Source organism: Vombatus ursinus, unplaced genomic scaffold, assembly GCF_900497805.2.
Source record: "Vombatus ursinus unplaced genomic scaffold, bare-nosed wombat genome assembly UNPS02009173.1, whole genome shotgun sequence".
Classification (NCBI taxonomy): Eukaryota; Metazoa; Chordata; class Mammalia; order Diprotodontia; family Vombatidae; genus Vombatus; species Vombatus ursinus.
Window position 1 is genome coordinate 8,890,299 of NW_020948951.1, and position 27,460 is coordinate 8,917,758.

The following is a 27,460-nucleotide window of genomic DNA, read 5'->3' on the forward strand; positions in this document are numbered from 1 at the left end:
AAGTATTGAATCATCTTCAGTTCTGGACCCTACATTCCTTTTATTTTTATTCTGAATTAAACACCAAATAAAATAAGCATTTCCATATACAAAGTAAAACAGGAAATGAGGGTTGTATATGAAATCATGAATCTCTGTTAAGAATAGCTTGCTTTTCCTCTTAAATATACAGACAGTTCTTGTTTTATGTAAGTGGACTGTTGCATAGACCTCTACATAAAGTGATTTTTACATAATGTTCATGTGCCTCTGTCCACAAATTTCACTTAGCCCATATAACAAAGGCATACACAAAATACCTTTATGCAACTCATAAAATATGGTAAAATTTTTGTTGTTGTTCAGTTGTGCCTGATTTTTCATGACTCTTTTTGGGGTTTTCTTGGCAAAGATATTGGAGTAGTTTGCCATTTCCTTCTCCAGCTTATTTTACAGATAAGAAAACTGAGGCAGACGGGGGTTAAGTGACTTGCCCAAGGTCACAGAGCTGGTAAGTGTCTGAGGCCAGATTTGAACTCAGGAAGATAAGTCTTCCTGACTCTAGGCCCTGCACTCTGTGCCATCTAGCTGAACAAAAATTCAGGAATTTTAAATACCGTATCATAAAAAATAAAATTATGAAACGAAAGGTAAAGTTAATAATAATGTATGCACAGTACTGCACAACAAAGTTAACGTAGGTCTGTAATGTGTTGCTCCTTCCTCACCCACGGCTTCTAGCCTTTATCACTGGTGGTTGGCTGTGAAACTTTTTTATGAAGTTGTGGAGAGATGCTTGGAAAGTGACTCTCTTTTTTCCCTCAGATATCTGATGATAGCAAGAAATATTATCCTTAACTAGTGTTTGAACTTTTAAAAATCTTGAAGCATTTGGATCCATCTTTTCCATACAAGAAAAAAAATCCCTCAAATAATGAGACACTTCTGCCAACTGTTTTATTGTGAACCTTTCTGATACAACCTCGGGTTCTGAAGCTTCCCTTTCTTCTGCAGCCTTTGCATCTAGCAGCTCAATGAGATCCTCATTCAAAAGTTCTTCTCCCACAGACTCAAATCAACTCTTCCCCATCATTCTCATCTACTTCTAGCTCAAAGGCTTGTGTTATTTTTACAATCTTGTTACTCCTTTCTTCTTCTTTTTTTTCAAATCCACAACAATAGAATGAACTGTGGACACACTTTTTTTTTTTTCAAACTCTTCATGCATGTTTCTGTTACATCTTCCCATGCCTTAACAATATTCTAGATTACCCTGTAGATATTATAGGACCTTCCAGAAATCTCTCAATATCAAGTATTTTTCTGCATCCAAAGCTGCAATTGCCTGGGCAAATGTAGTGTCAGAATAATACACCTTGAAATTCACAGTCACTCCCTGATCCATAGTTTGTAATAAGTATTAAGGGAAAGCTGGGATACTTTTACATTTTTATTAAAATCATCCAGAAGGGGAGGGTGACTAGGGACATTAACCAAAATAAGTAGAATTTTGAAAGGAATGCCATTATCATTACAAAACTTTTCAATCTGGGGAATGAAACAGTAAATAATCCACTGTTCAATGGATTGTGATAAGAGTTATCCACGCCTTAGGGTTAGCAAAACAATGCACAGGCAGTGTTGCCTTGCTGATTCCTTTCAATTCTCTGGGATTTTCTGAGCGTTGCACAAGAATAGGTTTGAATTTGTAAGTCCCATATATGTATTCACTCCAAGCACAAGATTAACTCTATTTTTTGAAACTTTCTGCCCCAGCATAGTTTTTTCCTCCACCAAGATGTTGGTTCAAGATGGTATTCTTTGATGAAATAGGCTGGTTTCGCCAACATTAAAGATTTACTCTGGCAAGTAGGGATTTTCATCTATTATTTTTTACAGGAACTCTGGGAACTTCTTTGTTGCTTCAATATCTACACTAGCAGCCTTTCCTCACAATTAAACATTATGAAATTCTGCACAATTTTTAAATCGAAATTAGGATGTGGATTTCTTTCAGAATTCTTTATGCAAAGTTGAATTTACATAATGCAAATTTACATAAAGCTCCAACTGTCTGTATAATAAATTCAGCACATAACTTTTCAAAGCTAGTCAGTTTGTCTTTTTTTCTTTCTGGTCTCCTTTCAGTCCTGTTCTGTGTACTTTTTTTTTTTTAATGTGTCAATGACCATATTTTCTTTTCCTTTTTTTTTTTTTTGCAACCCTATCACTAACCCCTCATCTGCATCCACATGAAAAAGAAGAAAAACAAAACCCTTGCAATGCATATGCTATCAAGCAAAACAAATTTTCACATTGGCTATGTCTGAAAATATATGTCTCATTCTGCACCTCTCTGTCAGGAGACTGGTAGCATGCTTCATAATTCATCCTGTGAAATCACAGTTGGTCATTGCATTACCATCTGCTTTGCCACTGCACCCTAAGGACCTTGGTTTCTTTCCATCTCACTTCTATTCAAACCTTCCATATGTGAATAACCTGGGTTTGTCTGGATAGTTCCAGCTCTCCTAACAAGGAAATACATCTAACTGGGCTTGCCTAGGCAAGCTCAGATGTCCTAGGATGGAGTCACACTTCTTCTCCTACCTCTTTCACTGGCTGCTAATGGGAACAGGGTGCATCTTTAAAAGTGGTAAGACTGAGCCAGTCTCTTTCTCTCTCTCCTGTGCTTTCTGGATCATGCTTTCTTCTGTGCTCATCCAAAAGGCGAAAATCTCAGTCCACCTACATCATGGATGATACGAACTGAACCAGTAAGAAAGGAAAGATTTCTTTCCCCGCACACCTGCTTTTACCCACCCCAAGAAATGGGCCTGAAGTCTCTCTTCTGTGTTGTGTGTCCTTCTCAGTTTCTAGGTGGTCCTTTCATTCATTCATATACCATACTTTGTTCAGATACTCCCCAAAAATGTCATTTATTCACATACCATAATTCCAAAGCATTCTAGTTCTTTGCCATAACAACAAGAATTTCTATAAATATTTTTGTATGTATGAGTCTTTTTACTCTTTCTTTTATTTCTTTGTGATATAAGCTAAGTAGCTATATCACTGGGTCAAAGGATATGTATAGTTTAGTGAATTTATGATAATAGCTCCAGATTATTTTCCAAAATAGCTGTCCCTATTTATGGTTCCAGAAACACTACATTAGCTTGCCTGTTTTCTGGTAGCCCCTCCAGCAGTTTTCATTATTCATTTTTGTCATCTTTGCCAACACAATGGGTATGAAATAGAACTTTAGGTTTTTACTTTAGGTTGTACTCTCATTGTTAATGATTTGGAGCATTTTTCACCTGGCTGTCAATAACTTGGATTTCTTCCTTTGAGAGTTTGTTGTTCCTATCTTCTGATCATTTTTCTACTGGGGAATGGCTCTTTTTCTTATATATTTGAATCAATTACATATATACCTTGGACATAAGACCTTATCAGAGAAACTTGCTGTAAAGATTTTTTTCTCCAATCACCTGTTTCCCTTCTAATTTTTAATGTATTAAATGTCTTTGAGAAAAACTTTTTTATTTTATATAATTAAAATTACCCACTTTATCTTCTATGATCCTCTTTATTGCTTTCTTGGTCAGGAATTCTTCCATTAATAATAGTTGTGAAAGGTGTTTCCTTCTTTACTCCTTTGTTTATGATGCAGCTTTATATATCTAAATCATGTGTCAATTTGGAGCTTATCTTAGCCTATAGTGATATTGTTCTATACCTAATTTCTGCCAGACTGCTTCCCAATAGAAATATTATTCTATACCTAATTTCTGTCAAACTGCTTTCCAATTTTTTTCAGCAGTTTTCATCAAATAATTAACCCTTTCCCCAGTAACTGGGATCTTTGGGTTTTCTATGATATTATGTTTGTGTCTGTCTGTTGTAACTACTAACCAAGTTTTCTATTTTTTAGGCAGTACCAAATATTCGCTTTGTAGTATTGTTCAAAATATGGTAATGCTAGGCTCCCTTTCTTGTCACTTTAGAATTACATTTCTCAAGATTCTTGACCTTTTATTCCTCCAGATGAATGTAGCTTTTTTTCCCCTAGCTCCAAAAAAAAATCCCTTGGGAGTCTGATTGGTATAACACTGAATAATTAAATTAATTTAGGTAATATTATCATTTTTATTATATTAGCACAGCCTAACCAAGCAATAAATATTTCTGTAATTATTTAGGTGACTTTATTTCTATAAAGTGTATTTTGTAGTTGGATTCACATAACCCTGTGTGGATCCTGGTTGGATAGACTCCCAAATATTTTACCTATTCTACAGTTATTTTGAATGAAATTTCCCTACTTCTTCCTGTTATGATTTGTTGGTAATACACAGAAATGCTCATGAATTATAGAGATTTATTTTATATTGTGGAACTCTGCTGAAGTTAATTGTTTCAATTAATTTTTAGTTTACTTTCTAGGGTTCTATAAATAAACCATCATACAATCTACAAAGTGATAAGTTTTTTTTCCACATTACCTATGCATATTCTTTCAATATCTTTTTCTTGTCTTACTGCTATAGCTAGAATTACTAGTATTATATCAAATAGTAATAGTAATAATGAATATCTTTGTTTTACCTCTTGTTTTATTGAAACAGCCTCCAGCCTTTCTTCATTACATATATTAACTCTAGCTACTGTTTACCATGTGAAGGAAAGGTCTATTTACTCCTCAGGGCCACTAGGTGGCACAATGAATGGAGTGCTGGGACTGGAGTGAGGAAGATTCGTCTTTCTGAGTTCAAATCTGGTCTCAGACATTACTATTTATGTGACCCCAGGCAAGCCACTTAACCCTGCCTGTCCCATTTGTAAAATGACCTGGAGAAGGAAATGACAAACCACTCCAGTACCTTTGCCAAGAAAACACCAAATGGAGTCAGAAAGTCAGATCCTACTGAAAAACTATTCAACAACAATAACAAAATTATTCCTAAGTATATAGGGTTTTTTGTTGAATTTTGTCAAAAGTTTTTTTATTAAACATCTATTGATACAGTATTGTGTTTTTTATTATTTTTATTTTTAATATGGTCTATATTTATAGTTTTGCTTATATTGAACCAACACTGAATTCCTGGTATAAGTTCAGCCTGGTTGTAATGTATGATATATTTATTATGCTATTGTGGCCTTGCTGCTAACATTTTAGTTATTATTTTTGCATCAATACTCATTAAAGATCTTGCACTATAGTTTTCTTTCTCTACTTTGTGTCATCTTGGTTGAGGAATCGAAACCATATTTGTATCATAGAAGGAGTTTGTCAGGATCTCTTCTCCTATATTTGCAAACAGTTTATATAATATTGAAATTAATTGTTCTTTAAATATTTAATAGAATTCACTTGCAAATGTATCTGGTCCTGGGTTTGGAGGGGAGGTGATTTATGGTTTGTTTAATTTCTTTTTCTGTAATTAGGTTATTCTCTATACTTTAATCAAAGAAGGTATGTATTTAAAATTTTTGTAAATGTTTATCATTTCATTTGTTATCAGTCAGTCAATAAACATTTATTAAGCTACATGCCAAGCATTGTGCTATATACTGGAGATTCAAAAAAGGAAAAAGACAGTCCCTGAGCTCAAAGTGTAAAGGGAGACAATATGCAGACACCTATATACAAACATGATACAGACAGGACAAATTGGAGGTAATCAACAGAGGTAAGTCACTAGTGTTAATGGGAATCAGGAAAGATTTCTTATAGAAGGTGGGGTTTTTAGTTGGGACTTGCAGGAAGCCAGGAGGCAGAGATGAGATGGGAGAGAAGGTATGGTGGACAGCCACCAAAAATGCTCAAAATGCTCAAAATCAGGAGAAACATCAAGGTGGTCAGTATCCCAAGATCAGAGAGTATATGGAAGAGAGCAATTTGTAAGAAGACTGGGAAGGTCGGGGAAAGGGGGTGGCAGATTATGAAGGGTTCTGATTGCCAGACAGAGAATTTTATACTTCATCCTGAAAGTGATAGAAAGCCACTACAGATTATTTAGCACGGGGGTGGGGATTAGGTAGGGATGGAGTAACATGGTCAGACTTACACTTTAGGAAGATCAGTTTGGCAGCTTATCAGTTTTGTAGCATGTAATTGAGCAAAATATCCTCCTATAGTTTTCCTTCTTTCATCTCCAATTGTTTCAAGTTCTCCTTTCACATTTTTTGCTGACAATTTGTCTTGGTCATATCTACACTTTAAGATTAACTTGACAGTTGAATGGAAGATTGACTGGAGCAGAAAGAGACTTGAAGAGCCAGCAACCAAAAGGCTGTCACAATAGTCCAGGTGAGAGGTGATGAGAGCTTGTAACAAGTTAGTGGCTGTGTCAGAGGTCGGGAACCTGAGTGACTGAGAAAACAGTGGTGACCTTGACATTCACAGGGAAATTTGGAAAAGAAGAGTTTTGGGAGAAAATTTTAATGAGTTCCATTTTAGACATGCTGGGTTTAAGATGTCTACAAGGCATCCCGTTTGAGATGTCTAATATGTAGTTAGAGATGCAAGTCTGAAGGTTAAGAGAAAGGTTAGGGATTGACAAATAATTCTGAGAATCATCTTCTAGAGGTGACAAGTGAATCCATGAGATGATAAGATCACTCTGTGAAAAAAAGAGAGAGGGAGAAGAGAAGAAGCTCCAGGACAGAGCCTGGCTGGGGGCTGGGGGGAGGGGAAGGTAACCACACCTGTAGCAGAAGCCTGGGAAGACCTATTGAAGTTGATAAAACACGAAGTGAGCAGAGCCAGGAAACAATGTATGCAATAAGAAAAATGGTACAAAGAAAAGTGATTTTGAAAGAAATGAGCATTCTGAGGAATGATATAATGACAATAGCTAATATTTATACATTGCTTACTCTATGTCAGGTCTGTGCTAAGCACTTTACAGTTATTATCTCAACTGAGCCTCATAACAACCCCAGAAGGTACTATTATGATTATTATACTATTTTACAGATGAGGAAACTAAGGCAAACAGGTTAAGTGGCTTGGCCAGGGTCACATAGCTAATGTCTGAGGTTGGATTCGAATTCAAGTCTTTCTGACTCCAAGTAGAGGGCTCTATCCACTGCGTCACCTGGCTGTTGTAAAGAGATGGCCAACTAAAATTCCAAATGACTAATAATGAAGCTTGCTACCTCCCTGATTATATATATTTGCTATAAGGGTTTTGTTCTAGCTTTTTCTCCCCCTCAGTGGGAACAAGTAGAAGGAAGAGGGGAAATTGGAACAGGAAGGAAAGAAGGAAGGAGAGAGTGAAGGAGAGAAGAGGAGAGTTTGGCGGGGGAGAAGGGAGGAGAGGAGGAAGAGATCAAAAGAAAAGAGAGTTGTTGACACATTTTTTTAATGGAGAGAAAAAAACAGAAAGAAGGCCAAAAAGAAGATCAGACAAGTGCTACAGCTTTGAAAGTTACAGGTTAATCTTCCTCTATACTTAGAAATAAAAGCAAACTGTACACAACAGAGACCTGCTGTAGATAATCCTCTTTCTCTGTTTTACTCTGTACATGGAAATGTCCATTTTATTTAGTGTTTGTTAAAGTTCAGGACAAAAACCTTTTTAAATTTTAATAGAAAAAACATCTATCTGTGGGCTTTTATGAGCTATGAATTTTGAGTGAATGTGGACCTACAGAAAGTCTTGAACCTGTGATAATTGTGTCTGGGGAGCTTACATTCAAGTTGGGGGATGCCCCTGGGTTTACTGGAAAAGTTGATGACCCACTCTTCTAATAAGAACAAGGGATAATAAATGACTAGCAAGTACTGAAGTATCATTACCCATTCCTCATTGGGATCTGAGAATTTAACGAGACAATGGATGTGAAAGCCCATTGGTAAGCCTTTAGAGCGGGGGTCCTTAAACTTTTTATGGGTCCTGGACCTCTTTGGCTGTTAGTCTAGGGAAGCCTATTCCACTCAGAATGAAGTTTTTAAATGCGTGAAACAAAATACTTAGGATTATAAATGGAACCCTAATATATTGAAATACAAGCTGATAAAGTATTTTAAAAATGCAGTTTCATGGATCCCAGGCTGAAAAGCCCTGCCTCAGAAAATGATAGACTTTCAGAGCTAGAAGGAAGCTTATATGAAACAATAGTGGAGCTAAATGGGATCTTACAAGTCATCTAGTCTTATCCCCTAATTTTTTTAGAGAAAACTGAGGCACTGAAAGGTGGAGTGACTTACACAAGTTACATAGCACAGAACCAGGACTGATACCTAAGTCTCTTCGCTCCCTGATTAAGGGAGGTTTCTCTGACTTCCTACTGCTTCCCAAGGCAACAGATAAATAATAAGACTCGATATTCCCTGTCTGTGATCTTGTCAGCTAGGGGCCCAGTGGTTAGAATACTGGGTCTGGAGTCAGGAAAACCCAAGTTCAAATCTAGTCTCAGATACTTACTAGTGACCCTGGACAAGTTACTTAACCTTTGCTGTCTTAATTTCCTCAACCGTAAAATGGGAATGATAATAGCACCCACCTCCAAGGTTTGTTGGAGGGATCAAATGATATATTTGTTAAGTGCCTGGCACCCAGTAGGCACTTAATAAATGCTAGGCTCCTTCTTTACTTCCTTGTCCTTCTCCAGACCTGCCTTCACAAATTACCAAAACTTATCTTTGTGGACAGTTCTGATTAAGTAACTTCTCTACTTAAAGACCTTCATTGGCTTTTCATTGTTTACCTCATAAATATAAATGAACAATAAGGCTCCAACCTGCCCTTCCATGCTGATCTTAAGACAACTCTCCTCAGTCAATCTAATGAAACTGGATGATTCTCCTTTTCCAGCACTTGGTACAGTATCTGGTATGTAGTAAGCAATTAATTAACATGAATGGAATGAATATTAGCACCTTTTCCAGCTCTTCTTCCCGCATTTTCCCCAATGTCAGTAGAAGATGCCTTTGTACAAACCTAATCCATCTTCCATGTATTCTCGGGGGACAAACAGAATGTCTAATTCCTTTTCTTTTCAACTATATGCAGATAGCTATCCCCTTCCCTCACCTTCTGCTCCAAGTCTTATTTTCTCTGGGTTAAACATTCCCATTTTCTTCAACATGAATTAAATTTCTTTCACCATCCTAGTTGCCATCCTCTGGATGTTCTCCAGTTCATTTATGTCCTTCCTAAAATGTAGTATCCAGATTTCCAGCTAAGATAATGGTGTGATAGGGGCAGCTAGGTGGGGCAGTGGATAGAGCATGGGCCCTGAAGTCAGAAGGACCTGAATTCAAATCTGGCCTCAGACCAAACACTTGACACTTACTAGCTGTGTGATTCTGGGCAAGTCACTTCACCCCAACTGCCTTAAAAAAAAAAAAAGATAATGGTGTGATAGAACCTAAAGGAGCCCAAATCCCATCCAAGCACTCCAGGAAAGTTCTTAAAATGTGCCAGAAGGAACAATGATAAAACCAAAGAGGAGTGGCCCCACCAAGTTTCAATTAATAAGCTTATAATAATAAAAACAGATCCTTTTACTAAGGATCTATGTACCAGGCACTGTGCTAAAAGCTGAGGAAGCAACAAAAAAGAAAAAGATAGTCCCTGCTGTCAAGGAGGTCACAGTCTAATCAGGGAGACAACTTGAAAGTAAAACCCTATCTTCTTTCATCTTTTTTCCTTCTTTCTTTCTCTTCTCTTTCTTTCTCTCTCTCTCTCTCCCTCTCCCTCTCTCTCTCTCTCTCTCTCTCTCTCACACACACACACACACACACACACACAGACTCTCTCTCCCCCCCCCCCCCATACCCCCCCTCCCCCCCCCCCCCTCCCATTAGGAAAAAAAAAGTAAAACAAAGCCCTTGAAACAAACACTCATACTCAAGCGAAACAATTCTCATCTGGGCTGTGTCTGAAGATGTGTATCTCATTCTGCAGCTTGAGTTCATCTGTCAAGGGTCAGGTAGCAAGCTTTGTCATCACATGCTGCCTGGAAACATAGTCATTGCATTCATCAGAGTTCTCAAGTCTTTCAAAGTGGCTTTTGTTTGTATTGTTATTCCTATTGTATAAATGGTTCTCCTGATTCTGCTTGCTCCACTTTATCAATTTTTACAGGTCTTCTCAGGTTTCTCACAGAGCAATAATATTCCATTACATTAGTATATCATAATTTGTTTAATATTTCCCCAAAAGATGGGCACCTCCCTAATTTCCAGTTCTTTACTACTACAAAAAAGTTGATATATCTGTATGTGTGTAAATACACATATTCACACATATGTGAGAACTTATGGGTTCTTTAACTCTTTCTTTGATGTCTTTGGAGGATAGGTCTAGTAGTGATCTGGCTGGGTCACAGGTATTCATGCTTTAGTGATTGGGGGGCTTTGTTCCAAATGACTTTCCAGAGTGACTGGACCAATTCACAGTTCTATCAATTGTGAACTAGTATACTTGTCTCACTGCAGCCCCTCCAGCAACTGTCATTTTCCCTTTTTGTCATCTTTACTAATCTGATGGGTGTGAGGTAGAACATCAGAGTTGTTTGAATTTGTGTTTCTTCAATTATTAGTAACAGAACATGTTTTCATATGGTTATCGATAGCCTGGATTTCTTCCTTTGAAAACTGCCTTCATAAAAGCACTTTTTATGATAATAAAGAACTGGAAACAAAGTAGATGTCCATCAACTGGAGAATGGCTAATTGAATTATGATACATGATTGTACATGAACATTACTGAACAAGAAGAAATGGTGAATGTGAGGAAATTAAAGAAGCTTAGAAAGACTTCCGTTAATTGATACAGAGTCAACACAAGCAAGGAAAAAATGTGTGTGTATACACATATACAACAATGTAAATCCAAAGAAGGAAAAAAAAATAATAAAACACTTGGGTGATACTGTGGCTAGAGACCTGGAATCAGGAAGGGTTGAGTTCAAATCCTTTCTCAGGCCCGTACTACCCAGCAAGTCACTTAACCTCTCTCAGCTTCAGTTTCCTCATCTATAAAATGGGGATAATAATAGCAATTCTCTCCCAGAGTTGTTACAAGGATAAAATGAGACCATACATGTAAAGGGTTTTACAAACCTTAAAGCTTTAGGTAAATGTTATCATCATCATTATTATTATTAAAAAGGAAATTGAGTGTTATATAATTTTAGTGACCAAACTTGTCCCCAGAGAAGATTTGAGAAAATGTGCCTCCCTCCCTTCACTGAAGAGGTAGGGAACTATGACAGAGTTGACATGTTGGTTAGCTTTGTTCAATTTTTTTTTGTTCTATTTAATTTTTAATCTTTGTTATAAAGATGACTCACTGGATGGAGGGGGAGAGGAATATATTCAGAAATGAAGTAATACAAAACAAAAATATAATCAAATTAAATTTATATCAAAAAAGTAAAAAAAGGCTGCTTAGTCATATACTTTGACCATTTTGTACGGAGGAATAGCTCTTCTTATAATTTGAATCAGTTCATTACATATCTTGGATATGAGACCTTTATCAGAGAAATATTCTGAAAAGATTTTTTTTCCCTCAGTTGCCTGTTTCCTTTCTAATTTTAATTCTAATTTGGTTTGGGGGAGGGGAAGCTTAAAATTTATTTAATCAAAAATTTCCATTTTATTTTCCGTGATTTTTCTCTCCTTTGTTTTGGTCACGAACTCTTCCCATATCCATAAATCAGAAAGGTAATTTCTTTCTTGCTCCTCTAATTTGTTTATAATGTCACTTTTTATGTCTAAATCATGTATTCATTTGGAGCCTATTGTGGTATAAGGTATGAGATGTTGGTATATGCCTAATTTCTACCAGAATATTCCAAGATCTCTTTTTCTTTAAAATGGCAGTTGCTAAGTCCCATGTAATCCTGTATCTGGCTGTCTGGTACCTGAATTCTTTATTTGTGGCTGTTTGAAGTATTTTTCTTTGACTTAGAAGCTCTGGATTTTGGCTATGACATTTCTAGGCATTTTTATTTGAAGACCAGTGGATTTTTTTTTTCTATTTTTACCTTACTTTCTCATTGTAATAGATATGGGCAGCTGGAATTCATAGCTAAGGAGCTTCCTCTTCCTCATAAGAGTAATGGGCTCTGTCATTTTCTTCTAGTTTAAAACACTGAGGTTACTTGCTTCAGTTCTCTTAGAAAGGCAAAGTCCTAATATACCTACCACTCAAGAAAAACTTTCAGCATTTTTTCCTCCCCTAGGAAGAGTTGATTCATTCTCAGAGCCTTGGCTAAAATGGATGTCTTCTCTCTAGAAGATTCCCTGCCCCAGAAGCCAAGTGTCTGGGAAGACAAAACAACTCTAACTAATGGGCGTCTTCGGATTTCAATCTATTGCTTTAACCTCTATTTCCTTTTCACAGAGTTCATATTCTTCATCAGATATGCCATTGATTTGGGGTTAGAAATTCCTTGTGCTTCATTGTTTAATTACCTAGTCAGCATTAGTTAAGTGCAGAAGTTAACCTTTTTGTGTGTCATAGACTCCATGTGCAATCCAGTGAAGCTTATGGATCCCTTTTCAAAAAAATGTTTTTAAATGCACAAATACATAGGTTTACAATTTAAATTTAAATACAAACTAAATACAAATTTAAATATAACTATCAACAAACATATTTTTAAAGTTCACAGATCCCAAGTTAAAAACCCTTATTTAGAGTTTACCTTTCCAACCAAAAGTCAAGGGCTCTCTGGGTTTAAAGCTACTCCCTTCCACCCCAATTTCTCAATTGCAAGATTCTTTTTGGTCTCCTGTGAAAATGAATAGGAGAGAAGAAAATCACAAACAAAATCAAACCCAAGGGCAAAGTCATTGTCTTTTTCTTGCCTGCTATGTATGTAGCTGGGCTAAACCCTTTCCCTTTTAACTCAAACTTTGCATAAATTGGCTATTGTGGATTATATCCCTTACTCTCCTTTTTGCATGAAGTTTTTCATTGCATGGAATAATAGAAAGTCCTGGACTTGAAATCAAGGTTCAAATCCCACCTAGGTTCAAATCCTACCTCTGACACTTACTAGTTACATGAATTAGTCATTTAACTTTTCTAAGCTAAACATAGGTTTAGCTAGGAGAATCATATGGGAATAATAATACCTAGAGTAGCCAGCTCATAAAGTGTGAAGATAAAATGAGATAATGCATGTAAAGCAATTTTTGAAGATTAAAACACTATATAAATTTCTGTTATTATTAGCACAAACTTCTCAGGATTGTTGTGGATATCAAATCAAGCAGTACGTAAAGCTCTTTACAAATCTTAAAATTGCTATCTAAATGCTAGCTATCATCATCATTATTATTATTGGAGAAATGTAGTGTAGTTATGCCCACATGCATCTCCTTTTGCCCTTTGGGTCAGCCACAACCTTGATTCTTCAGAAACTGTGCGTCTCCAAGATTCCCATAGCAAGGAAAATTATCTCCAATTTACCAATGAGCAAACTAAGGGTCAAGGTGCTTGCGACTTTCCCAAGGTCATACAGTGAGCCAATAAAACAGCTGCTACTGAAACCTGTATCTCTCACCTTTTACTCCAGTACTCTGAGCCATTCTATGTTGTTGTTGTCCTTCGTTTTCAAAGAAGACCAAGATGACATCACTATGCTAGAGTCAAGTTATAGTGTGTCTGACTGTGGCTGACCAGACCAATATAAGTTTGGAATGTTCTGATACAGGTCAGGCACAAATAGTCCGTATGAACCTATGGGGTGGATTCTCTAAATCTGCCTCTCTTGTGTTTCTCCCATGTCACACAATCAATTCCAAAGTTCTCAAGAGAGACCTTGAGAATGTCCTAGCATCACTTCTTCTGACCACCATGTGAATGCTTGCCCTGTGCGAGCCTTTCTGGCAAGAGTATGTTTTGCATTCAAACAATATGGCCAGCCCATCGGAGTTGCGCTGTCCAAAGCAGAGTTTGAATGTTTGGCAGTTTAGTTTGAGAAAGGACCTCAGTGTCTGGTATCTTATCCTGCCAAGTGATCTTCAGAATCTTCCTAAGACAATTCAAAAGGAAATGATTCAGTTTCCTGGCATGGAGCTGGTATACCGTCCAGGTTTCACAGAGATCAGTACGACGGCTCTGTAGATCTTCACCTTGGTGGTCAGCCTAATACCTCTTCTCTCCCATACATTCCTTCAGTCTCCCAAACACTGAGCCAGCTCTGGCAATGCGTGCATCAACCTCATTATCAATGTGTACATCCCTGGAAAGTACACTACCAAGGTAAGCGAACTTATCCACAGCATTCAAAACTTCTCCATTCGCTGTAACTGATGGTTCCACATATGGATGGTGTGGTGGCTGATGGAGCACCTGTGTTTTCTTAGTGTTAACTGTTAGTGTAAAATTAGCACAAGCGGCAGAGAATTAATCCATACCATAAAGTGCCCTCAAACCCCTAATCGATCAATCAAAGCAACTATAAAGCTGCTACTATGTGCCAAACACTGAGAGTAAAAAGACAAAAATGAAACCACCTCTGCCCTCAAGCTCATGATTTACTGGGAGAGACAACATGTACAAGTGAAAAAAAAAAAAGAACTAGTAGAAGGTAGTTGTGGGTGTGGCACCAGCAGGTGAAGGGATAAGAAAAGGCTTCCTAAAGAAACCTTGAGCTGAGTTTTGAAGGACACAAGAGATTCCAAGAGTCAGAGGTGAGGAGGCATGGGAGCAGCCATCTCCAAAGACATGGAGATGGGAGGTAGAGTGCTGTACATGAGGAAGAGCAAGAAGACTAGTTTGGCCAGACAGCAGAATGCAAGAAGAGGAATAAAGTCTAATAAGGCTGGAAAGGCCAGTTTGGGCCAGGTTGTGAAGGGCTTTAAAAGGAAGCCAGTCAGTAAACATTATGCACCTACTATGTGCCAGGCAGTGTGCTAAGGGCTGGGGCTGCAAAGAAAGATCAAAGTCTCTGCCCTTGCAGGGCTCACAATCTAATGGAGGAAACCACATACAAATAACTATGTACAAACAAGCTATTTACAGGATAAATTGTAAATAATCAACTGAAGGAAGGCACTAGAATTAAGAATTAAGAGAGATTGAGAAAGGCTTCCTATAAAAAGCAGAGTTTTAGCCTCGACTTGAAGAAAGCCTGGGAAGTCAGGGAGTAGAGATGAGGAAGGAGAGCATTCCATGCATGGCAGGCACTAGAGGAAATAGGGAGCCACCGGGATTTGTTGGGAAGGGTAGCATGGTCAGATAGACCTAACTTTAGGAAAATCACTGTGTGGAGGACTAACTGGTGTGGAGAGAGACATGAAGTAGAGAAACCAATTAGGAAGTTATTACAATAGTTCAGATGAGAGGCCATGAAAGTTTGAACAAGGGTAGGGGCTATGTGGCCAGGGATAGGAGCAATATTGAAGAGATGGAAATGACAAGATTCAGCAACTGATTGGAAAGTTAATCCTTCAAGTTATGGTAGACATAATGAACAGAGACATAAATGATCAACACTGGGTTTCTCATAAATCCACAGATATGTGCCTACTATAATGTAAATTTGTATGTTAGTCGGTTTTTTGTTTGTTTCAGCAGGGTGAGGGAGAGTAAAAACTGAAAAGACAATCCCAAGATTATAAACCTGAGTACCCTGAACAAAAATAAGGAAGTTCATTATAGTGTTGACTAATGTGGGAGCTACAAGTGTTTGAATTTCCCAACCTTTTAAAAACATCATAAGATTGTAAGAATTGTAAAGAATCTCAGAACTATCCCCTCTAAAACCTCCCTGCTAAGTAGCCAAGCACTTTGATTGGATTCAGGTCTCCCTAGCATCTTATGAGGCCATTGCTGGACAGCTCTAATTGTTAGACAATTCCTTCTTATACGGAGCTGAAATTTGTCTCTGAGTTTTACCCATTTCTAGTCTAGTTGTTCTTTTGCATGACACCCTCAGATATTTGAAGACCAAGGGGCAGGACTTAAGTTTCATGAATCTGTGCTTGTCTTGCCTTTGACTTGTACTATTTGTGTCATTATGGGAGAATCTGCTCTCTTTCAGCCTCATGTCTCTCCCCACACCAGTCATCTCTCAGTTCCTCCAGAAACTCTCCAAGTCACAGATATCAGTAGAGTAGTCTCACATGCCAAGAGTTTCCTACACAGATAAAGTCACTGACCTGGCCTACCCTCCCTCCCCTCTCCCCCCTCAAAAAAATCACGTTTCCACTAAGTCTTCTGTGAGGTAAAAGTCCTCTCCCTACTCATACACACACACACACACATACATACACACACACACACCATGGATGTTTCCCAGAGCCAGGTCAGTCATATCTTCCCTCAGCATTTAAGGGGATAACCAACCATTTAAGGGGGTAATCAAACCCTTTTGGTTTGGAAAATTGGGCAGTTTTAACAAAGGGATATTGAATTCAGAGGTATAGCAAGAAAAGATGTACACACACTGCCCCCACTCCAATATCTGGGGAGGGGCAGAGGCATACTTTCCCCTATATCAAACTGGTCTCTAGGAAGAGTGGTTAGTTCCAACTTAGTTCCAACATCAAGACAAATCAATTTCAGTCAGTAAGCATTTATTTAGCACCTACTATGTGTCAGGCCCTGTGCTAAGAACTGGGGGTACAAGGAAAGGAAAGACAGTCCTTGGTCTCAAGGAGCTCACAATCTAATAGTAGAAAAAAATGCAAACAAGATTATATATACATATAATCTATACACATACATACATGTATGTTGTATGTTGTGTGCGTATACACATGGATTTTTATATAAATTGGGGATAATCAACAGAGGGGAAGTATGAGCAAATAGGAGAGTTCAGGAGAGGCTTCTTGCAGAAGGTGAAATTTTAGCTGCCTCAAAAGAAGCCAGGAAAGCCAAGAGGTAGAGATGAGGAAGAAGAGAGTTCCAGGCATGAGGGACATCCAGTGAAAAGGTTAAGTCAGGAGATGGAGTGCCTTGTTTGAGGAACAGCAAGGAGATCATTGCAGAGAATGTGGAGAGTAAAATTTAAGAAGACTGGAAAGGAAGGTGATGGTCAGTCACATTGTGAAAGGCTTTGAATGCCAGAGGATTTTATATATGATCCTTGTACTGATGAACCACTGGAATTATTGAATGAGGGTAGAGGGAATGATATGATCAGATTTGCCTTTAATGGTGATCAATTTGATACATAGAGAACTAAGCCAAATTTCTAAAAATAAGAGTCAATTGATAAATGGTCAAGGGATACGAACAGTTTTCAGAAGAAGAAATCAAAACTATCAATAGTCATATGAAAAAGTGTTCTAAATCACTGTTGACTAGAGACATGCAAATTAAAACAAACTCTGAGGTACCACCTCACATCTAGCAGATTGACTAAGATGACAGGAAAAAAAATTAAAAATGCTGGTGGGGATGTGGAAAAATAACTGCTATAATACCTGTTGGTGGAGTTGTGAAACGGTCTAATCATTCTAGAGAACAATTTGGAACTATGCACAAAGGGCTATAAAACTGTACATACCCTTTGACCCAGCAATAACATTATTAGGTCTGTAACCCAAAGAGACCAAAGGGAAAAACTATGGGTACAAAAATATTTATAGCAGCTCTTTCTGTGGTGGCAAAGAACTGGAAATTGAGGGGATGCCCATCATTTGGGAAACTGAACAAGTTGTGGTATATAATTGTGATGGAATACTACTGTGCTATAAGAAATGACAAGCAGGAAGCTTTCAGAAAAACCTGGGAAGACTTATGTGAGCTGATACAAAATGAAATGAGCAGAACCCAGAGAACACTGTATATAGGAATAATATTGCAATAAATGTGAAAGACTTAGCTACTCTGATCAATACAATAATCCAAGACAACTCCAAAGGACTCAATGAAAAATGTTCTCCACCCCCAGAAAGGGATCTGATGAACTCTGAATGCAGATTGAAGGATACTTTTTTTCACTCTTTCTTGCTTTTTAAAAATTTATGTGCAACATGGCTAATATGGTTTTGCATGTTTTCACATGCACAATTGATATCATTGCTTGTCTTCTCAATAGGTAGGGAAGGAGAAGGAGGGGGATTGGAATTTTGGAACATTTTTTAAAAAAATGAATGTTAAAAATAAAGATTATCAATTTGACAGCTGAGTGGAGGATGAATTGGAGTAGGAAGAGACTTGAGGCAGAAAGACCAACCAAAAGGCTCTTTCAATAGTTTAGGTATGAGACTATGAGTTCCTGCACAAGGGTGGCGTCAGTGTTAGATGAAAGTAGGAAGTAGGGTGTAAGAGATGTAACACTGCATTGAGTGTTACTCCCATAGGTCACTACTTGTTCCTTAGAACATGACACTGCACTGGCTGTAAAACCTGGCCTGGACTTGGACTTCTGGAGTCTGGTGGCTTCCTCTTCAGACCTTCTGAAACTCTCGATCTTGAAGACTCTCTTTGCTTCACCAGACTCAATGGGTGGAGCCACTCCCACCCACCAAGGAGAGAGGAGTCAAGGAGACTGAAGCAGAGAGATGACGGAAGCCACCTAAGGTTTTTTAAATGCCTGGGCAACCAATCAAAGAGCCCCCCATTCACCAAGGGATTAGTAGACCAGAACTAGTTATACGACTACGCATGAACCACGGTCCCTCCAGAACACTTCCCTTGCAAGTCATCGAGCCTCTCCCCAGCACTGTCCACATGCATAGCAGAGCAAACTGTTGAGGTCTGGGAATGTGCCAAACCCTTGTTACACACACAGACACACTCACAAGATGGAGGCTGGAAGGATCCTCAATGATCATACGGTCCAAACATTTCATAGCACCCAGGGTCCCAGAGCTAACAAGTAGCAGGGTGAGGATTTTTAGCCCATCTGTGCCTAGCCCTGGGTTGTTCAATATTTGTATCCATGACTTGGACTGACACTGATAGCATGCTTCTCAAAAGTACAGGTGGCACAAAGCTGAGATAGATAACAAATCAAATGATGTCAGGATCCAGAAAGATCTTGCTGGGCCAGAATGCTGAGCTGAATCTAATTGTTTCTCAGCCTATTTGGGCTAAGAATAAGGCTACAGTCTTAGTCTTGCTATGTCCTACCACAGCCTTTTTCTAGAGGTCTTTTATTATCTTTTTATTCATCTTGTTTCTTTTACAGGTCTCACCACCTAATTGTGCATCCTCTCAAGATCTTTGGTTGACAACCTCCATATGTGATCAAAGACCTCTGTCAGAGGTCTTCTGCTTCCTTGCTTGACATTCATTCTCTTTAGTGGTTCTCTACTGGTCCAGTGGGAAGTTCCTTGTTTTACCTCCCAGCCAAGATCTTTTCTCTTTTTACCTCACTTCTGAGGTAAATTTCTTATTTTATTCAGAACATGTTCTCAATAATCCTAGATTGCTCTTTTAAAAAAATACCTAGCAACTAGAACTTTTATTGCTTTACTTCAATTTCAGGAATTTCTTCCTTGCTTCCTTCCACTTATTTATTATTCAGAATCTAGTCCGAATGATAGTTGCTTTTTCCCCCTTTGCCCCTGATTCTTTTTTCGTAAGTATTCCTCCTTTTTGGTGCTCACAAATTAAGCTGTGCCTAGTTCTAGATTTTATCTCATTTTTTTTCTTCTTTACTCCCCTCCCTTTAAAAAAATTCAATTTCATTTATTTATAGTTTTACCTATTACTATATCTGTATACATATCTGTATATATGTATGTGTACATATACATAAATACTTGCACTGTAGAGATAAGATTAAGATACGTAATATGGCTTTTTATGGGACAAAGATAGAGCTGGACTGAAATATGGATTCAGGTTCAGAATAGGGCCACTGATAGGAATAGTATGTCTTTTTTAGGGTCAAGGCAAGGGGTCAGTGTTAAGAGTTTTAGGGAAAGAAATAGGGTTCAGAAATTTGTATGATTTAGGGTTAAGTACATACATTTAAGTAAGCACTGATAGAAGGATATTATTAATATTAGAGAGTGATAATTTTAATATCCTAGAATTAAGTTTTAGGAATAATTTAAGAAATATTTTAAGAATACAATCAATTCAATTGAAGAGACAATTTCCTAAATGTCAATGTAAAGTCATATGCTTGCATTTTTAAAAATAATCTTCCCAGGGAGGCACAGTTAGACAGAAATACATCTGAAAAAAAGATGGGGAGGAGGGGGTTCAGTTAATTGAGAGTTCCATATGTGAGTCGAATGGCAGCCAAAAAAAATCTGACTTTAGACTGCAACAAAAATGGCCTACCATTCAGGACTAGGAAGTGACAATGTCTCTGGGTTATACCAAGGTCAGACCACAACAGGAGTACTGTGTATAACCTGGCCACATCCTTTTAGAAAGGACATCAGTAATCTGGAGGGTACCCAGAGAAAAGCAAATAAGATGGTGACCTTCATACCATGATAATTAACTGAAGGAACTAGGGTCCTTTAGCCTAGAGAAGACTTCAGAGTGGACCAAGTATGGACCAAGCTATCCTCAAGTACCTGAAGAGCTAGCTGTCACAGGGATGAGACATTGAGCCTGGATGGAAATTGGAAAGAGAAAGATGTATGCTTGATGTGAAGAAATTCCTAACACAAAATAAAAGGACAAAGCTGCCCCTGGATGTAGTGGGTTCCCTGTCCTTGGAAGCCTTCAAATCAACGCTAGACCTGGAGTTAGGAAGACCCAAGTTCCAATTTGGCTTCAGACAATCACTAGCTGTGTGACCCTGGGCAAGTCATGTAACTTCTGTCTGCCTCTGCTTCCTCTTCTGTAAAATGGAGATAACACCTACCTCCCAAGGTTGTTGTGTTGATAAAGATGAGATATTATTTGTAGAAAACTTTGAGAACTTTAAAGGGTTATCAAGTAATAAGTAGTAATTAGTATGCACTACTTAATAAGCTTTGATAGTTTAAAACTGCACCAAGCCTTTTGGGTCACCCCGTATAAATGCTAGTTATCATCACCACCATCATCATTAATATGACGATGATGAGAGCTGGATGGCATTCGTTGGGAACGTGATGGAGTTAGGCTCTTTCCAATTCTTAGCTCCTTTTCCCTCCCCACGCCTGCCTCCTGGACGGCCAGGGGTCACACGGCACGACCCTGTGACTGCCCTTTCACCAGCTCGCCCCAGGGAGGCGCTCTCCCGCCTCGGCGTGAAGACGTCAATCCGCCCCCTCCCCACTCCCAATCCCTTTCCCGGTTGGCAGGGAGAGAGGGCGCGTGACGAGACACGGCCGTGGCCCCGCCCCCTCCCTCCCCACTCCCTCTCTCCCTCCCCGTCCCCTCCCTCCCTCCCTCCCCCCTTCGCTCCCTCCCTCTCCCCTTGTCAGCCCCGACTCTCCCTCCTGGCGGTTGTTGTTTCGCGGCGGCGGCGGCAGCGGTAGCGGCAGCGGCAGCAGCTCCCTTCCCTCCGCCGAGGAGCCGGCTGGGCCTGGCGGGGCTTCCCCCCCGCCGGCCCCCGCCTCGCCTCGGGCCCGTCAGCGGCGATGGAGCTGGAGGTGCCGGACGAGGCGGAGAGAGCCGAGGCGGGGGCCGTCCCTCCAGAGGCAGAATGGGCTGGGGAGAGTGGGGCGGCGGCGCCCTCGGCGACAGGTAACGGTCTCCGGCTTCTTGCCTCCCCCCCCCCCCCCCCCCCCCACTGGTGTCGGCCGGCCCCTCGCGCCCCCCCTGCCCGCCCTAAGGGCGCCGGCCCCCCCCCCCGCGCCCCCCCCCGGCCCCCCCCGGAGGGGCCGGCCCCCCCCCCCCCGACCCGATGGTGCCGGCCGCCCCCTCGCGCTCCCCCACCCCATCCTAGCTGCTTCAGTGGAACCGCCCTTGGGTCCAGAAAGCTGGGAGCTCTTGGTGACCTGAGCCTTCGCTTCCTTTCTCCGGCGGGGGGCCGCAGGGAATGCCCCATTTCCCAGTGTTGCTGGTGGGGGTGGGCAGGAAAAAAGGGAGATTCCGGCCTCTTTTCCCCGACCCGCGGCTCAATGTGATGGAACTGACCGAGGCATCACCCCGTGACTTCCCCTCCCTCCTGGCCCCACAGCGGAACCGCCCCTCCCCGAAGTGGACTCCCCGGGTGGGTGGGTGTTCCTCTCTATCCTCAGCCTTCCCTGCCCCTCCAGACCTGTGCCCCTGGGGTCCTGACATCTCAGTGATCCTAGGGGAGAAGAGGAGGATGAAGAGAAGGAGCAGAAGCGGGTGGGGACCCGAGGAATCCTGAGTTCAGAGAACCTTCCAGGTCATTTAGTCCAGCCTCCTGTCTGTGCCTGTCACCTTTTTGGCCACAGAGGGATGGACGGCGGGAGGCTTGTGTTCCAGATCCTTCCCTGCTTCTTGGCCCACTGCTTGACCAAGGGCAGGCAAAATCACTTTGTCTCTGAACCGGTTTTCTCCATCCTTAAAATAGGGTTAATAATACTTGCATTGCCTGTCACAGACAGGGATGATGTGAGAAAAGCACTTTGTAAACCTGAAAAGCAGGGTGAGTTGTTAGCCCTTTCAGGCCTCAGTTTCCTCATCTGTACAAAGAGGGTGGTGGGGAGGAGTCTCTAGAGTAGATTATCTCAAAATCCCTTCTAGGGCTAAGATTTGGTTGAGGGGTAGGTAGGGAATTCTCATATCCCAAGTATTGCTTAAACTCTAGTCACTACCCCCAATGCACCCTTTATCTCCTCAAGCTTAATATGAGGCATGCAGCTGGCATTATGCATAGGGGAGAGAGAGAGAGAAGACCTATTTATCGATCTCCTGACTGTTGATCTTTCCTATGTTGAATGGGGTGGTGGGTGAAGGTAGCAGCATCCTGCCTTCTTTCTCAAGGGAAGAGATGCAAGGGTTTTGCACAGAGGGAGTCTTACTTCCTGATAAAGTGACTCAGACCTGAAGCTTTGGAATAGGAAAATTCTGGAAGCCTCTCCCAAAGCAACCTCTGTCATCTTTCCAGGTTTAGTGACTCAAAATAGAGACAGTATATCTTCTTTTCTCAAATAGTAATTGACCAATAGGGTTGGACGTTATGCCCGGAAGCTAGGAAAATGTAGAGAAGTGGACTCAAAAGATATGGGCAGTCTCATTTCTGCCACAATGTTCACCCCATTGAAATGTTTGTTTACTTAGGAAATGAACTAGTTTAATAGTTATGTGTCTCTTACTCTGTTGTCATGAAGTGGAAGAATACTGGAATTGGCCCGGAGACCTCCATTTGAATCAATGTTCTGCTACCTTGCTGAGCCTTAGTTGTGCTATCAGTAATATGGGGTTGATACCCAAAGTCGTTTTGCCTTGAAAGTCTTAGAATGATATAGAAATGTAAATTGTTATTGTTAATTTGTTGTTTTTTTTAAGTGTGTGGCAGCAGATAAGGACCCTACATGACCTTCCTTCCTTGTTAGTTTCATTGAGCAGTGTGGGCACCAGTTAGGTTGCAAAGCAGTAAGCAAGGTCCTTTCCTTTCCAACCTTCATCTTCCACCTGTAATTCCCTCTTTGGCTAATCTTCACAAAGCCAGAAAAGCACGAGGCTTGCCAGGACACAAGAAACTCCGTGTTTTTAAACATTTTATCTTAGAAGTTCACTGGGGCCTCTGATTGGAAGACTGATAAGATTAAGTACAAGCCCTGACTGTTGGGAAACCTGAAATTAGATAGGCCTGGACCCAAATATTACATGAAGTTGCTAAAATTGAGTTGAATGGCCTGAGTCACTCACAGTTCAGGAGCCTTGTACTGTTCTCTGGGTCTGACCTGGGAAGGAGCTTTCTCTAAGCTTTTCTTCTTTTGTCAGGGTTGTGGTGCCAGTGTGATTGGAGGATTATTCAAGCTGATGGATTTGGGGAGGGAGGGGGAATGATGCTCAGAATTGTTGGTGGATTTAAAGGCTTTCATGATGAAAATTCCTAGCGCCGAGGAGTTGATTGTGGTTTCCAGGACCACTTAAGGGCCAGCACTGTGGTCAGTGGAGTTCTTCCTCTCTTCTCCCTCCTTCCCCCCCTCCCCCACTTTGGTACCCCTTTAACGTGTGGACTGATGACTTCAAAATGTTTTGATTCCTTAGAAAAAGCCAGTAGCTGAGTTAGATCACCTTCACTGACATCCTACCGTACCAACTCTCTTGCAAAATCCTTTGTCCAAAGAGCCAGAGCCAGAGGGGACGTTGGAAATTATCCAGTTCACGCCTCCCTCCATTTTACACATGAACAATCCCAGGCCAAGTAAAGGGGAGTTACTTATTTGCTTAGGGTCACACAACAAATTAGTAGCACTGATGAGACTAGAATTCAGGTCTTCTAGGTTCGGTGACCTTTCCATTACACCAGAATGCCTTTTTAGAGATTATTTCATAAATTCAGAAAGAATTTCTTGCCCAAGCCCCTTGCCAGAGCACTGTGGTGTGATGGAAAGAACATTCAATTTAGAGTCAAGAAAGAAGGGTTTGAATCACCTAGCCTTTGTGACCTTGGGCAAATCATTTAAACTTTCTGAGCTTCGGTTTCCTTATTTGTAAAATGGGTGTAATAGTACTTAAATATCTGGACCAAACTGGGCTTTTGAGAAGAGAGCACCTTATAAATTGTAATGTTATACATATTGTAACTGTATAAGTTAGAAGGCTTAAGTTTTTTTGGAATGACATCTTTTGAAATTCACTACAGGAATGGTTTTCTTGCCCTCAGTCTCCATTAGGAAGATAGGGTATTTAGGTCAAATACAATCCAGCTTTCCTGTTTGGGAGGAGCCTGACTTGAGCTTCAGACCACTAGCAACTGTTTCTTGGTCTGCTACCTAACTAATCCATTCATGCCAGATGCTGGCAACTGCCTGTTCTAAACTGCAGAGCTTGCTCGGTCGGAAGGGACTGGTCCCTACCTCCTATAGAAAACCAAGGGAAAAAAAATACAGAAACTGGCCATGTGAACTAGCCTCCTGAATGCTGGTGCCCGTTGTCCCAACCCTTCAATGATTGCAAACTCTGTGACCTCTGACCACTTGTCTTGGACTTCAGACCACCCTTGTGTCTGCTCTTGTCTTGTAATGTTTTTCTAGTCTACCTGCTTGTCTACTCTTGGTCTCCTTTGCCTCTCTCTAGACGTCAGCTCCCTTATTTGTAAGGTAGGTAGGTAAATGATTTCTAGGCCTTTTATAGTCCTAACATTTAGTGATTCTATGAAATTTATGCTTGTTCTGCTTTCAGAATGTCTACCTATTAGTGGTTTCTAGTCTTTACCCTGTTGTGCTGGTACTTGGATAAATTGAACTCCTTTGTACCTTGCCCTGATTTGACCTATGATACCTCATACCTAGTACTGACAGTTCCTCTTTCATCAGATTGTTGAAAAAGTGACTGCCCCCCATCTTGTCCAGCTAGTTTCTGGTCATTTTTTTGGTTTAGGGACTCATTGAATGGGACGGGTGTATACATGTGTTGGTCAGCTTTTTTGTCAAAGTAAGTACCAGAAAAGATAGAGTTACAGAGTGGAATTATTGAATCATAGACTGTCTGAGCAAGAGGTTGTCCTTAAAGGTCATCCTTCATTTTATTAATATGGGATGTTAAACCCAAAGAGGGGTCACTTTCTCTTGCTCTCCAGATCATACAGTAACTTTATGGCAGAGTCAAAACTACAACTCAAGTTTACTGACTCTCAGACTTAGGCTTTTTCCTCTACATTCCACTGCTTGGTTTATTGCTTATACGTGAACTAAGCTTTGGTTTTATTTTTAATAGCTTTTAGTAAGGAGCGTTTATAAAATCTTCTGTTTGGCCTATGAGACTTTTTTTTTCCATTTAACTTAAGGATAAGAATTATTGATCCTTTTTTAGGCAGCCCATTTGGGGAGAAATGGAAGAAGTTGACTTTAGTCTTTGGGGGCTGCAAAATAGCAGCATGTGGACTGCTCAAACCCGTTTTCCACTTTGGCATCTTTGTTTAGGCTATTCCCTATATCTGGAATGCCCTCCTCACTATTTCTGTTCATTGACATTATTATCATAACAATACTATCTTCTTAGATGTGTTTTCCCAGATTCTGCCAAGCTAGAAACGACTACTTCATCTGCTCTTATAGTACTCCATGCACATCATCATTAGAGGCAGCTAGGTGGTGAAGTGGATAGAGCCCTGGGCCTACAGTGAGGAAGACCTGAGTTAATATCTGTTCTCAGATATTTAATGGCTGTGTGACCTTGGGCAAATAACTTATCTTCTGTCTGCCTCAATTTTCCTCAGCTGTAAAATGGAGGTAATAATAGCACCTACTCATTTGTGAGGACCAAATAAGATATTTGTAAAGCACCTAGCAGAGTGCCTGATACATATTAGATGCTTAATAAGTGCTTGTTCCCATCTTTCAATCAGTAATAATAGTTGACATTAATATAGTACTTAAGGTTTGCAGAGTGTTTTACACAATTACAGGTTTACACCTCAGAACAATTCCATAAAGTTTGTATCACGAGTATGGCGTAGTGGATAGAGCATTGAACTTGAAGTCAGGAAGACCCGAGTAATAATACTGCTTCTGACACTTAGCTCTGTGATCTTGGTTAGGTCAATAACCTCTTTTGTACCTTAGTTTCCTCATCTGTAAAATGAAGATAATAATAGCACCTACCTCACAAGGTTGTTTATGCAAAATACTTGACAAAAATTAAAGTGCTCTAAAAATGTGACCTATTATTATCAATCCCCATTTTATAGATCAGGAAACTGAGGCTCATAGAGGTTAAATGGCTTGGCCACAGTCACACAGCTAGTGTCAGAAATGAGATTTGAATCCAGGCTTTTGTCTTTGTATTCCCTTTGTCCAGTTCAATAGCTTGCACCTGGTAGTACTTAATAAATATTTGTTGAATTATGATATTTTAATTTGTACCACTTATCTATGTGAGTGTTTTAGTCTCCTAATAATTTATGAGTTTCATGAGGACAGGCACAGTACACCGGTAATCTTGGTATTTTTATGGTGTACTGTACATAGTAGGTACATCTTTAGTACATCTTTGTTGAGTATGAATGGATTTGTGTGTGTGAACATGTCTAACCCCTTTGTAGGTCCAAGTAGAAATAATTTTATTTATGCTGGTTTTGATGTCTATACTTCTTTACATAGTGATGAATAGTCAAGGGCTCACTTATATTTAGCATTGGATTTTAAGTTTATTTCCCATGCCAGTATTAGGATTGACTCTACCATTTAGCTCCACTTCAGAGCAAAGTACTCTGCTGGGGAAACAAAGATGAACACAATTTTTGCTTTCAAGAAACTTAAAGTCTAGAGCAAGCCCCTTTATATAGTTTATCTTGTTTAATCTTCACAACAATCCTGTGAAGTAATTGTAATTTTATCAACATTTTATAGATAGGAAACTGAGGATGACAAAGGTTAAGTGCCTTGCCCAGGGTCACACAGCTAGTAAGGCAGATTTTGAACTCAGGTCTTCTTGACTCCAAGTCAGAATTATAATGTGTGTGTGTGTGTGTGTGTGTGTGTGTGTGTGTGTGTGTGTGTGT

General features: G+C 39.9%; 1 protein-coding gene across 8 annotated transcripts in view; it reads left to right on the forward strand.

Moving 5' to 3' along the window:
- The first annotated feature begins 21,452 nt into the window (after positions 1 to 21,452).
- The window catches only part of PIP5K1C (phosphatidylinositol-4-phosphate 5-kinase type 1 gamma), a 139,120-nt gene continuing 133,112 nt past the window's right edge, over positions 21,453 to 27,460 (forward strand). For all 8 annotated transcript variants that reach the window (XR_003568166.1, XR_003568167.1, XR_003568164.1 and 5 more), the window contains exon 1: positions 21,453 to 21,558. Coding sequence is in view for 4 of the 8 variants with exons in the window: in XM_027850858.1 (XP_027706659.1) it covers positions 21,453 to 21,558 (106 nt within the window). In the remaining 4 variants the exon portion in view is untranslated. The remainder of the gene's footprint in view (positions 21,559 to 27,460) is intronic.